The sequence below is a fragment of the Agrilus planipennis genome, unplaced genomic scaffold (assembly GCF_000699045.2).
Source record: "Agrilus planipennis isolate EAB-ADULT unplaced genomic scaffold, Apla_2.0 scaffold206, whole genome shotgun sequence".
Classification (NCBI taxonomy): domain Eukaryota; kingdom Metazoa; phylum Arthropoda; class Insecta; order Coleoptera; family Buprestidae; genus Agrilus; species Agrilus planipennis.
Genome location: NW_020438979.1, coordinates 295,660 through 308,589, shown reverse-complemented (window position 1 = coordinate 308,589; position 12,930 = coordinate 295,660). Strand labels below are relative to the sequence as shown.

Below are 12,930 nucleotides of genomic sequence, written 5' to 3'. Positions count from 1 at the left end.
TAGTTTAGAAAGTCCTCTAACATGCGTAGATCGAAAATAAGAAAAACAATACAACAAACATTTCGTCGAAAACTAAAGGCTGCTGTTGACAGTTTATTTATTAAAAAATCAAAAACATTTTGAAAATGTTGATTTCTATTTAAGATAATCTATTCAGGATTCCCAGAAAAATTAGGTCTAAAAAATATTTTGGGAAATAATATATGCGATTTAGTGATGAAGAAATTCGTGCTGTATTACGAGTACATATTTATTTCAGCTTTCTGCGTAAAATTTTTACAATAATACTAGATAATGTAATAAAAAACCGTCCAAGTTCAAAACTGATAAAACTTATTGCCAAATGTCAACGTTGACATACATAGATACAGCCGTTCTTGTAATTTTTACTTATATGATAAGAGTAAAAGCTAAACTTTTCGCGGTTCACTGAAGGCACTGAAATTCAGTAAACAGTAATCAATTGGATGAAAACAACTTTATAAACAAGGTGCGATCTTCGATATCCACGTGGCTTATACTTCCCAGTACAAAATAATAAATAAACAAATAAATATTTTTCAAGAACCTGTTTTTTCTTTTGTCTTTTCAATTGAACAAAAAAGTCCTGGTTGACCTTTATGCAAGTCTTACGAAATTTTTTAGATCATTTATTGTTGTTAACATGCTTCGATCGGTACCGCAATGACGTTGATCATTCTTTGGTCGCGAGATATGTATCGTGCAGGAAAAACGTGACCACATATGAGGATTGAAAATTATGACTTTGATTTTCGAACTCACTTCAATCAATAACTTAACCCTAAGACTGAGAATTTAAAATGAGACATCTAAAAAATATACTTTAGGCTAATAATTTGTTTTACATTTTGAAAATTGACGGCTTATTTCTTCATAAAATTATTGGTTTCAGTTTCTTCAAATCTCTAATTAAAAATGACAAATGGTATATGAGTTTTCTTAAAAAGGATCCAACCCTTCATAGAAAATACCTAGTTATGGTGGCAACGAAAGAAAATGCTGAACTGTTTCCGAATCAAATAACAATTCTTGCCTTAGAATAGAATAACTGCCAAATTTTAGAGTATTTAATAAAAAAGATTGGAAGACCAACATCTCCTTTGACTTTTGGATCTCATGGTGATAACTTTTTGTCATGTTTTAGTAGTAAATTAAGTGGTAATCATTCATTATAGGTGACCAAAATTAAATAGAAAACTAACCTGAAGGATCCCTACTGTCCCTTATGGAATATTTCAAATCTTGAAACTCTATATCCACAGGGGGTGTGTTGGCAATTTTCCTAAGTAGATTACACTTTTTTCCGCTCACCATTAGATCAGTTTCCGTCTCATTTTCCATTTTTCCGAAAATTTAATTTACACTGACGAAAAACGGGAAAAGCCAAACGTCGACGGACTTAATCGTAAGTCTTTGAAACGTAAGTAGATGTGCGCGATAGTTTTCAGAAGTTTCGGCGTTCAGGACCGACCAACTGAATGGACCATGAGCAACAAGCACTTTCACCTTTCGTTTAATACCGGCGAACCGTTCTTCCTTGTATCGGAATGAGTCCGCAATGACTGACGCGACCGATTATAAACAAAAAGAATCGTTCAGCTGACCGTGGACGTCGTCGATAGTAGTTATTACGAAAAAAATTAAACTGGTCCTGATACCATTTATTTTGCGTTAATGAAGGCGTACATGTCTGCGAGCAGTAGCGCTTTGTACAAATGACTGGTGTACATGGCATTCGTGGATTTCTATCGTTTTGTAGTACAGAGAAGTAAAGGCTTTTGACCCGAGCAATGGAAAGACTGTTTTAGATTGCACCTAATTGCATTAGGCAACGGTAAATTGCAAGACAATGTGAAAAAATATGTCGTAGGAAAATCATGTTGGAGAAGGATGAGACATCCCTTTTTTTTCTTGGCGAAAATTGCCCTTTTTAATTTTGGTGCATGCCATAAATTTTTGTAGACACTATATCAAATACTTAACGAAAAATAATCTTATCGTCTTATCGATTCTGGCAATTGTCATTATTTCGGTACCTGCTAAGTTTTGTGTAGAAACCTATCAATCATATACGAATATACATATACAGGTCCATGTATGTCTGTTGAATCAACTGGTCGTATAAGAAAAGGCACGGAAATCAAATACAGTTTTCCAACGAAATGATTTTGGGCATCATCATAAGATCGTCAGTCTGAAGACTGGTTGGACTCACACCTCCACTCTTTCCTATCCCAAGTTAATCTTCGCATTTCCCTAAAATTAGAACAACCCACATCCTTAACTATTTGCGAACAGTAATCTAATCTAGGTCTACCTCTACCCCTCCTAACTCCCGTTTCTACCTCGAATATATCTCTGACTAGACCTTCATGCCTGAGAAGGTGTCCTACCAACCTATCTCCATCCACGGTATCATTCGCCTGTAACCACATTTCGAACGCTTCTAACCTTTTCCTTTCTGCAGCGCTCACCGTCCATGTTTCGCACCCGTACAGCACCGTGCTCCAAACATACACAGAATCTTTTTCGAATTTCTAAATTAACCGTTCGCGAGCATAGAAGTGACTTCATTTTATTGAAGGCGACTACACCCTGCTCTATGCTCTGCTTTATATCCCTACTGCTCCATCCGTCCTGACTTATCTGACTTCCTAGATACCTAAAATCAGTCACTTCTTCTAATTTTTCGTCTCCTATCTTTATATTCGCTCTTTCCCTACTTTTTCTTGCCTTGCAAACCAGTATTTTTGTTTTACTTGTATTTATTTTCATACAGTACTGTTTTGTCAACATTCCTTCTATTTTATTCAATGCTATCTCTAACTCCTCCTTGCTAGATGCTAATACTGCTGTATCATCTGCAAATCAAAGCATACTAATCTTTTGTCCCTGTATATCTATCCTTAGAGTTTTACTGTCTTTAATGATGTTGTTCGCGTCTTCGATGTATAGATTAAAAAGTAGTTTTTTTGGCTTTATGATCACTCCTTGAAGTAATAATTGGAATCAATATCATCGTTTAATAGAACTCAACTTGGCCAATCTTCCGATCCGGATCCACTAAATTGAAGGTCAAGGAAAGTTTAGGGAAAACCCATTCAAATGGTATCATTTTAGACATAAATACTGTATTTTGGACACTACTGGCGAAAGAGAGTTTACAACATCGTCTCAGTGTTGCAGTAATCTACTCCACAATTCTATTGTTCCCAGGAGCTTTGGGCAGAACTATAATATTTATGGAGGTTATCGCCTCATAAAACCTAGGTTGCGGTATGTTAGGTTTTAATCGGTAAAACTTTTACTCTCCAACATCCCCAGGTCTTTGCCTAGCCCTTCTTATGGGTTATGTATGATGACTCAAATGCAGTATCTATTTTTTGCTAAAATGAGACAAAGATCATCTTCTATTATGTGCGCTGGGAGTGGATATCATTTGAAACGTTTTGACCTCAGTTTTCTAAAAAGGTATCACACGGCCCCCAATTCAGTGGATTTGATTCGGAAGATTCACTCTTGTAATTTCAATACAATATTCTCATGTTACGATTAAAATCAGCAAGGCTTTCCCTGTAGGTATTGGTTTATCATGCAGTTATACAAAAGTTGAATCAAAAGTAGTGTAATTAATCTATTAGGGAATAGTTAGCTTCGTTAATAATCAAAACATAAATTCTTTTTAAGAATGATTCTTTCTATTTACTTCTAATGAAAAGATACTTAGTTGTATTATTTTAAATTAGACATAAATACTGGACTATACGTTATTTATTAATGAAACTGAAAAATTGTACTTTAATTGTTTGCGTTTGTACAATTTACCAACGGTCAATGTCCTACAACGTTTACCAATAAAGGTGAACGATCAAGATGTGATTAAACAAATATTCTTGAGTGACAAGATTTATTTGATATCTTGTTTTCCTTTAAAAAAGGCAGTGAAAAGTGCTGAGTCTTCCTTTTTTTTATTTGAAACTGGATACCTAAACTCGTCAGCATAGTGACTCTCTGGTGACTAGACTATAGGTACATAACTACTATAAATTCGTATAATATGAATAAGAAAACCACTTGGATTACTTCACAATTTCCATTTATTACCCGATGATACGCTTTCTGCTTTTGCAGCATATTATCAAAAGAGTTCCTCAAATACTAACACTTCTTAATGGTGTAAAAACTGAAACGAAACAAGTGTCTTTACTACAAATCGGGTAAAAACGATACAAGTTGTAACATGGCTTAAAATATGTATTGTTATAAACCTCTAATAAACAATAAGGGTTTTCATAGAACGAAAGTAAAAAAGAATAGATTCGACGCTCAGTTGTTGTCAGAAATTTTCCAGTGATACCAAACCTCTGCTGGTTGAACGAAATCTAAAAATTTTGTACCTTGTACGTTGACTTTACATTAAGTATCTGGCAATACTACAGATAGGTTACATTTACCACAAGGATGTTGTACATAACGAGACAGACAGTTTGGATTGTCATAGTAGCTTCAGTATTAATTTGGATTTTGTATCATGGAATGGTTTTATACTGTTTGCCGACTGTATTGGTGGGTTACATTTACCACAGGGGTGATGTATTGTAAATCACAAGGTATCATAATCTTCTTCTTCTAATGCTGTGCAGATTTCTGCGAAGGCGTTCATCATTTTCTTATCATATGGCTCTGTTAATTGTAGTATGTTGTAGTGTTTGGAAGTCTTTCATCCTAGTCCATTGGCGGATAATTCTTAGCCACGATAATCTTTTTCTGCCTATTCCCTTTCTCCCTCCTTCAGTTTTATCTTGCAGAATTAGGCGTTGAAAGTGGTAGCGTTCTCCGCGCAGTACGTGTCCGAGATAACCTATCTTTCTTTTTTTTTGATATTTTTCAAGAGTTTTCGTTCTGCTAGACCGGCTTTCCGGAGAATGTCCTCATTTCTCACATGATCGACCCAAGACACCCTTAACATTCGCCTCAAGATCCACATTTCAAAGGCTTTGGTATTTTCAGCGTCCATGCCTCAACAAGACATAGCATTTTACCATCCTATGTTCAGGTTTTTGTCTGTAAGAAATCTTCGAAGTATTAGTAACGTTGTTCTGTCATGTTCGATCCTGCATCTGATCTCTTGATCCAGATCCCATCCTTCGTTAACCATGTCCAAGTATTTAAACTGAATGACCTGTTCGATGTTCTCTTCATTAATAAGTATACGAGTGTGAGGAATATCGTTCCTACTATTAACAATCATAAACTTGGTTTTGCTGATGTTAATTTTTAAACCTAGTTTTTGGCTTTCTTCACTGACTCGATTTAGTAGACGTTGGAGATCATGTGCGTTATCTGCTCATATCACGGGTTCATCCGCATACCGGATATTGTTATTGGGATTCCGTTTACTATAATTCCGAAGGGTTTATCTCAGATTGGTTTGGAGAGTGCTTTTTCTGATACGTACAGGTTGAATAACATTGGGGACAGCAAACATCCTTGGCGGACGCCTTTTTTTAATTTCAAAATCTTTTGTTGTTCTAGCGTTTCCTATTATAGCAACTGTCTGCCATGTTACTTACATTATTTCTATAGTAAATGTAATAATAACATCGGCAGACGGTGTAAGGTCTACGATTTTCATAAGACAAAAGTAAAAGAAAAATAACTTGGACGCTCAATTGTTGGTAGTCGGTTTCCAAGGATACCAAACTTCTCCTGGTTGAATGAAATCGAAACCAACTGTCTGTCTCGCTATTTTCACCTGTCAAAACTATTGGCAGACGGTAAAAGGTCAATATGAGATACAAAACTTTTCGATTGATTTTATTTTACCAGAAGAGGGGTAATATCATCAGAAACCGTCTACCGATAACTGATAAATTTTTCTTTTTCTTTCGTTTAACAAAAATGACAGATAGCTTAGGGGTTTTAGCCATTACTTAGCATTCGGGTTCGCTTGGCTTGGTTCAAATTTTTCTGTGGTTTCCTTGTACCACTTAAGCAAATTTTCTACGAAAATGACAAATAGCTTAGAGGTTTAGGTCATTACTTAGCATTCGGGTTCGATTTCGGGTTTGCTTGGCTTGGTTTAAATTTTTCTGTGGTTTCCTTGGACCACTTTAGCAAATACCGGGGCAGTAATATTTCACAGATTTTATTGTTAATATGTTCTACTAAATGACCACCTTATTTCCGATATATTAATTCGACTTGAAAAGGATGAAATTACATTATCCCAATGGTTTTACCCACAGTTCTTGTACGCATCAATAGGTACGCAAGGAAATCAGTATAAGCCGAGAATTGCTTTCTCGGTTTGAAGGCATCGCTTCTCTATATTTTACTGTTGTTAAACCTACTGCTAACCCATACGGGTGTCTCGTCGTCTCATGACTTTAGCCACTTTAACCATTAGCAAATATGGTAGGTAGGTACCTTTAACCAAGGCCAGAAACGACCGGTGTCAATTCAACATTGTTGCTGTAAATGCAATGATAACCACTAATAACAATAAATATAAAAACTGAAATCATTAATTATCAAGGCAGAAATTTGGATTAAACAATTTGGATATATTAAGGGAACAAGACGACATTTGCGTTAGAAAATATTTTGAGTTGTCAAAGTTTAAATTTTAATGAGATTGGAATTCAGAAAAGCTTGTCCTTCGTCATTTTCGCGATAGCATTAACATCACTATAGACAATAACTTGAATTTTCTATGAAATGAATGTAAAAAGGTAATATAAAATTATGTTTTGCGAATAGAAATTTTAAATAATGTATAATATATTTATTTTATGCAATTTAGATGTTTATTAGGTACTATATTAAAATCAGAATACTGTATTTAATTCGGTTGTATTTAATTTATATTACGTTTCCTAAAATTACACTACAGAGTATATTAATTGTAGGTAGGTAAGGTACTTAAAATCTCACAATAAGATAAGTATGAGTATATATAATTTAGATGGAAATTTATTAAAATTTGGATGTATTAAATTTCAAACGCAGTTCTTTTGCATTATTATTCATGAATTTAAAAGAAAACAGTATTTTTTGATTGTTAATAACTCAAACATTTCAATCTAAATAGCAATTTTTTATAGTTACGTATTAGTCGGTTCATCTCGCGTCTATTGTATGAGTCAATAAAAGATAAGCAAAAAAGAAAGACCAATAAAACACGTAATAATTCATTGTTATTCAAAAAGCTTGCGAATGTTGGAGAACCAGTTACAGAATTAAACAAATAATGACAGTAAAAATATTCAGTGAAGTTGTAAACTTTTCTGTAATCTGACAGGAAATCTAGTCAATATAGATTCATGTTAATACTTACTATGCAGTATTCAATAATTCATTTTTACGAAAGGATCAAAAAGTTCGTTAACTATTACAGCGATATAGGAAATGTTACGTAATCGGTTAAGAACATTGTTTAAATAAATGCCTAATATTATGTGCAATTTTAGAAAGAAAGCAAATCGTTTAGATAAAGTGAAAGCTAAAACGCAAAGGAAAAGCAAATATTACGCATTAGATTTGTAATAATTTAGCGAAAACCATTGTTTATGAAAGAAATTTCTAATTGCTACTTAAAAAAGGAAGTGACTTATCGATGGATTTAAAAATAAAATTTCTTTTAGTTAATTGAGTTCAAGTGTAGGCATTTAGTTTGTTTTGTTGACTGTTTAACTGTAAGTGTCTTTTAATTGATTCTAGCAACACAGATTACAAGATAAATGGTTGAATTTTAATTTAATCGCCATTATAATTTCATTCGCAAGAAATATGTGCCACTTTAGCTCAGAATTATTTACCTACTTATTTAATTAACACGGTAAAATTGTTTGAAATGACAGGAAAACTTTGAGTAAATTCTTTTGTTAATTAGAATTGTAATTGTTATTCATTATGTTATTAATTAACCGATTTAATAATTTTTTTTTGCTGTTATATTTCGCTGTTTTTGTATCCGGTAGATGCAGTGGCGTATCTAAGGGAGGGGTTATTGAGTGTAGTTCACCTCTGATCTCAGTTATAAAAGGGAATGTTATTGCAAAATATATAAAAACCGATAGGGTAGAGGTGAGATTTCCTATAAAGTTTTTATTATCGATTATTATTGAAATTATTGTAATTACGTTTAGTTATTTTGAATACTTTTCTACAGGGGGTTTTTTGTTGCAGGGGTTAAAATAACTTTTGTAAATGTTTTATTCACAATAAATTTTTGCAGTATAAACACACTTCCAAAGAAGACGTTAAAAAAATCTCCTATAAAATATATCTACCTACCTCTCCCATTTACTTATAATAATTTCTAAAAATTAACTATTTACGATATACTTTTTCTCTCCCATAAGGTAATTTTTATTTCATATCCTGTGCAAGTTTTATATTATGAATGCTTTTCTATATTCTATCGTAAGTATAAGTCAAAGTCAATGTCATGATTATTAAAAACTAAAGTGATAATCAACTATCCAACTAACGTTTTATCTTTGATGATGAATAAGCTATCAAAAAAATAAAGATAGTTAGTCGACCGTTTAAGCAAGCTCTGTAAGACGGTCAGTTGGCTTTTGAAACGTCGGAGTTTTAATGGGTCGCAAGTTATTGTGTTAAAAATTGTACATTTACTATAATTATTTGGTGTTTGTGATAAAGACTGACCTAAAATTTAATGCTTTGAATGCAGGGAAATGTTGCTAGCGTATGCTTTTGATGTAACTGTAAGTTTGAAATGTTTGATAAGATATTATACGTATACCTAGTATATACTATAAGTTTCGGCGGTTAGTTGCTAGATGGAGACTGCTGGTTTAGGTGGAATCTAAAATTGTATATCATCAGTGTTCAAGGACATAATAACGCAAAAAACATTACATATCGATAAAAGTTAATTAAGCCCAGTATGTATTTTTTAGGGTGGTAGGTGGTACGTAATTATTGACGAAACTAAAACAGTGGCATCATCAGAATGAATTTACACACTTGACTATTTATAGCTATTTATATTAACCAGGTTGCACTTCCCATTTGGTTTTTCAAAATCACCCCTTTTTTTATAATATCTCTAGACTTAGGTATGTTGTCTATGTAAAATTTTATAATCAAATTTAAAATATGATTATTGCTTATTGAATGTGCTAAAATTAAAAATGGCGTTGCACATTCAAAACAGTTAATTGCTTCAAATAAATATGGATTTAATTAATGTACCAATTGACCAATTTTATTTCTATTTGTATTAACATGTTTTTATATTGAAAGTTTGGCGATTTTATTAAATGTTAAGACTTGTTAAAGTTGAAATATACTTCCATTCACTATTTAATAAATCGATAACATTAATGTTTAAAACGTTTACGAGCTACGTACGCTTATGGCATAAAGTGTTGATAACTAATTATATTGCAGAAAATGCGTACATATCACATTAAGAAACAACTTTAATTGAAATGTTTTCGTAAAATGATATGTTAAATAACTGATTACAGGACAAACGGTTTTTTTATTGCGTTTAATTTCTTTTTGCTTCTTCGGTATGATGTTGGTTTGATTTTAATTTGGAAATTTCGGCAATTTTAAATGAGTATCTACACAATTATTTGTTACCAGAGGAATTTTGTTATTTTTTTAATTGGGTCATTGCATGGAGAAAATTACTACAAAGCACAGTTTGATATCTAATTCCTTTTTTATAGTTTGTTTCTGACCTTGCAAAAAAATTTTAAGAATTTTCATTCACAGTTATACGCGTTGTAACATTAATTACGAAAAACAACAATTAAGTAATATTAATTACCTAGGTATTCGAAAATTTAACTATTAAATATTAGTTTTTAGAAAAGTGCTAATTTTCAAATATTTCTATATTTTAGTATCAAAAACTGACAATGCCTTTTGGACCTCCATACAATTGGGTTACACGGCAACCATGCAGGGTATTTATTCAAAGTAGAAAAAGGAGACTGTTGTAAATAGTAATTAATTAAATATTAAAAAGAAGACTCGCCCCTAATTACCACAAAAACTTTTATTTGAGCGGACACGTGTTTCACCCAGTTCATACGTGGGCATTATCTACTTTTTTTTATTAATACGTTTACTAATACAGAGTGGATGTGCGGGTATGATGTTAAAAGTANTTGGCGCTGTTTATTTATTTATGATATTTCATTTGAAAAAAGCATATAATAATTTCCATTTTTTTATAGACGAAATATCAAAAAATTATTAGTTTCATTAAAATTCCAGTTCGATTTGTACGAAGATATTGCAAGTTCGTTTTTTCTTTTAAAGATAGTGATAGATGCAATAAATGGTCGAATAACTCATTGATCTATATAAGAACAAAGGCTTTCACGGCCCGAATCTTCATTCTACTAACTCGTTGATCTTTAATTATTGAGTTTCTCACATCAAATAATACTAAATCTGTCAATGCTTTTTTTGACGAAAAATTAATAATAATTAGTTGCTTATAAACAATGGTACACCAAGGAATAGACAAAAGGCTAAAGGACGGAGTCAGTTGACGCAAATTTTCGTTCAACTACTTGAAAAAGTTGGAAACTTGAATTGAAGAAGTGAATCCTCTGTCACAATAACTTCTGGTCAAAAAACTCATCAGCCAACTGCTAGCCATCATATTAATCAAACACTTTTCGCAAAAGATAAGAAGCAAGGCAAAAATTCACCACTTGACATCCGCACACATTAATATGTGAATGACCAGGTCACTAAGGTTGTACCAACGTTTGAATGCTGGCTGTCCATTGTTTATATTCTACTAATTATCATATATGCATTTCGATTGGTCTGATATAATTCGATGTATAAGTAAACAACTAATTAAACTTCCACAAATTTTTATTATTTTGACGACCGTTTCGCCACTTTGTGACTTCTTCAGAAGATACACTACTAGATCTTAAACCTATTAGATAAAAACTAAAACTTAAAAAAACTTTTGGGTGTTTCATTCCCACCAGCTAGTAATGCTGGTGGGCGGGCAGTCCCTCCGGACTATGCCGGAAGGTAGGGCGGAAGGCCCTCTTCAGCCTGCTTTCAGGAATCGTGGGAATGGGTGGGTGGTGGTTCGGGTGAGAAAGATGAGACGGACGAAATGAAGACAGAAGAGAATGAAAGATTATCTGTGGAATATTACTGCCTCAGCATTTGCCTAAGTGATCCAAGGAAACCACAGAAAAACTTGGACCAAGGCAGACGGACCCGGAATCGAACCGGCGTCCTCCCGAATGCTAAGCAATGGTCTAGACCTCTAGGCCATGCCGCTCGGCCTACTAGATACTTCTTCTATATATAATTATATATATTAAAATGATTAAACTAAGGTGGGGGGGTTTGAAGGGATGAGGCTTAATAGTGGGGAATTATTTAATTCTATTTTATCATTCAATGGTACATTTTTTTACATATTTTTCAGTATATGTAATGTGGTAAATTCTGACTTTAAATATGTGCTGCATAATTAGGATTGTTTTTTAATTGTTTAAATGATCTAATGTGTTCATTAATACGTTTTCTGAATAATCGCCTGGTTTGCCCTTTATAACATTAGTTGCATAAGCCGCATTCTAATTTGATGAGAAATGAGTTATTTGATTTTGAAATCGCCCACTTATTCTATTTATCATCATCTGACGATCATTCACTTTTAACGCTAGAAAAATTGTTCATGCGTAGTGAAATAGGGATGTCAAAATATTAAAACTACAATGTGTGAAATTTACATAAATCGCAATTACTTTTGAAAATAAAATTTACTGTTTATAATAACAGTCTTAAAACGCAATTTAAAACAGAAAAGAATTAAAAATTTCATTCTATTCATTAGTGATGTCGACTAGAAAAAATTTATTGTTGGTTATTAGAAGTGCGTAGGTATTACATAACGATTGAATTTTTAAACATAAAGCTGATAACCTACACAGGTATAAAGATTATAGAAGTGATTGAAAAAAAGGACTGCGATTTGTGAATTTGTAAACAAATGTACACCCATACTATTTAACTAATAAAATTAAACAAACTCAAAAAAAAAACTATAAAAGGAAGTCGTAAACGTAGACCAAATTTGCATGTCACCTTCATAAATTTTGTTCGTTTTTAATTAGACGATATTGATTTTCGATGAGTTCATTATAGATAAAGTAATAATTTTATGTGCCGGATCCCAATTAAGTTAATATTATATAATAATAATTTATTGTTCAACTTATGGAGTTGATCAACAAAACTACGAAATTAAATGGATTTTACCTTCAAAAATTTAAAAATCGCCGATAGTGATAGGAATTTACTTATTTTATAAAATGCCAATGTGTTTATGAATGATTACTATTTTTCAGTTCTAATCCTTTAATAAGATATTAAATAATCCAGCTACTGAAGTGAGTTGGGGGGGGGGGCGGTGGGAACGGGAAACCTTTTTCACTCATCCGAAGGATAGCAAGTTTTCTACCATTTTTACGGTTCTCAATTAATTAATCAGTTAGGGGAATATTGATAAATTATTTTAAATTTGCTTCTTCATAACAATATCTAGCAGTTTTCATAATCTTCATCATCATAAGGTCGTCAGTCCTAAGACTGGTTGGACACGCACCTCCACTCTTTCCTATCTTGAACTAATCTTCGCATTTCTCTAAAACTAGAACAACCCACATCCTTAACTATTTGCGAACAGTAATCTAATCTAGGTCTACCTCTAATAAAATTTAAAATATGTAGGTAATTTGTATCGAACATTTCTTATGCTTTTTTTAATAATTTCTTTTCTAATTACGGAATTTTAAGTCTCGGACATCTACATATAATATAGATTTCAATTAGGTAATGAAACGAAGTTGTAGGTAATAAATTAGGTAAATTTTAATG

The 12,930-nt window shown here is 32.5% G+C and overlaps 1 protein-coding gene and 1 long non-coding RNA gene across 2 annotated transcripts in view; one reads left to right on the top strand and one right to left on the bottom strand.

Annotated features, from left to right (window-relative positions):
• LOC108740404 (ATP-binding cassette sub-family G member 4) overlaps nucleotides 1-1,732 on the bottom strand; it is a 22,047-nt gene extending 20,315 nt beyond the window's left edge. Inside the window, exon 1 of the mRNA XM_018474709.2 lies at nucleotides 1,224-1,732. Coding sequence (XP_018330211.1) covers nucleotides 1,224-1,362 — 139 coding nt within the window. The 5' untranslated portion in view covers nucleotides 1,363-1,732. The remainder of the gene's footprint in view (nucleotides 1-1,223) is intronic.
• A 6,874-nt stretch (nucleotides 1,733-8,606) lies between these two features.
• Nucleotides 8,607-12,930, top strand: part of LOC108740401 — a 44,406-nt gene continuing 40,082 nt past the window's right edge. Inside the window, exon 1 of the long non-coding RNA XR_001938328.1 lies at nucleotides 8,607-8,756. This is a non-coding gene — a long non-coding RNA (uncharacterized LOC108740401). The remainder of the gene's footprint in view (nucleotides 8,757-12,930) is intronic.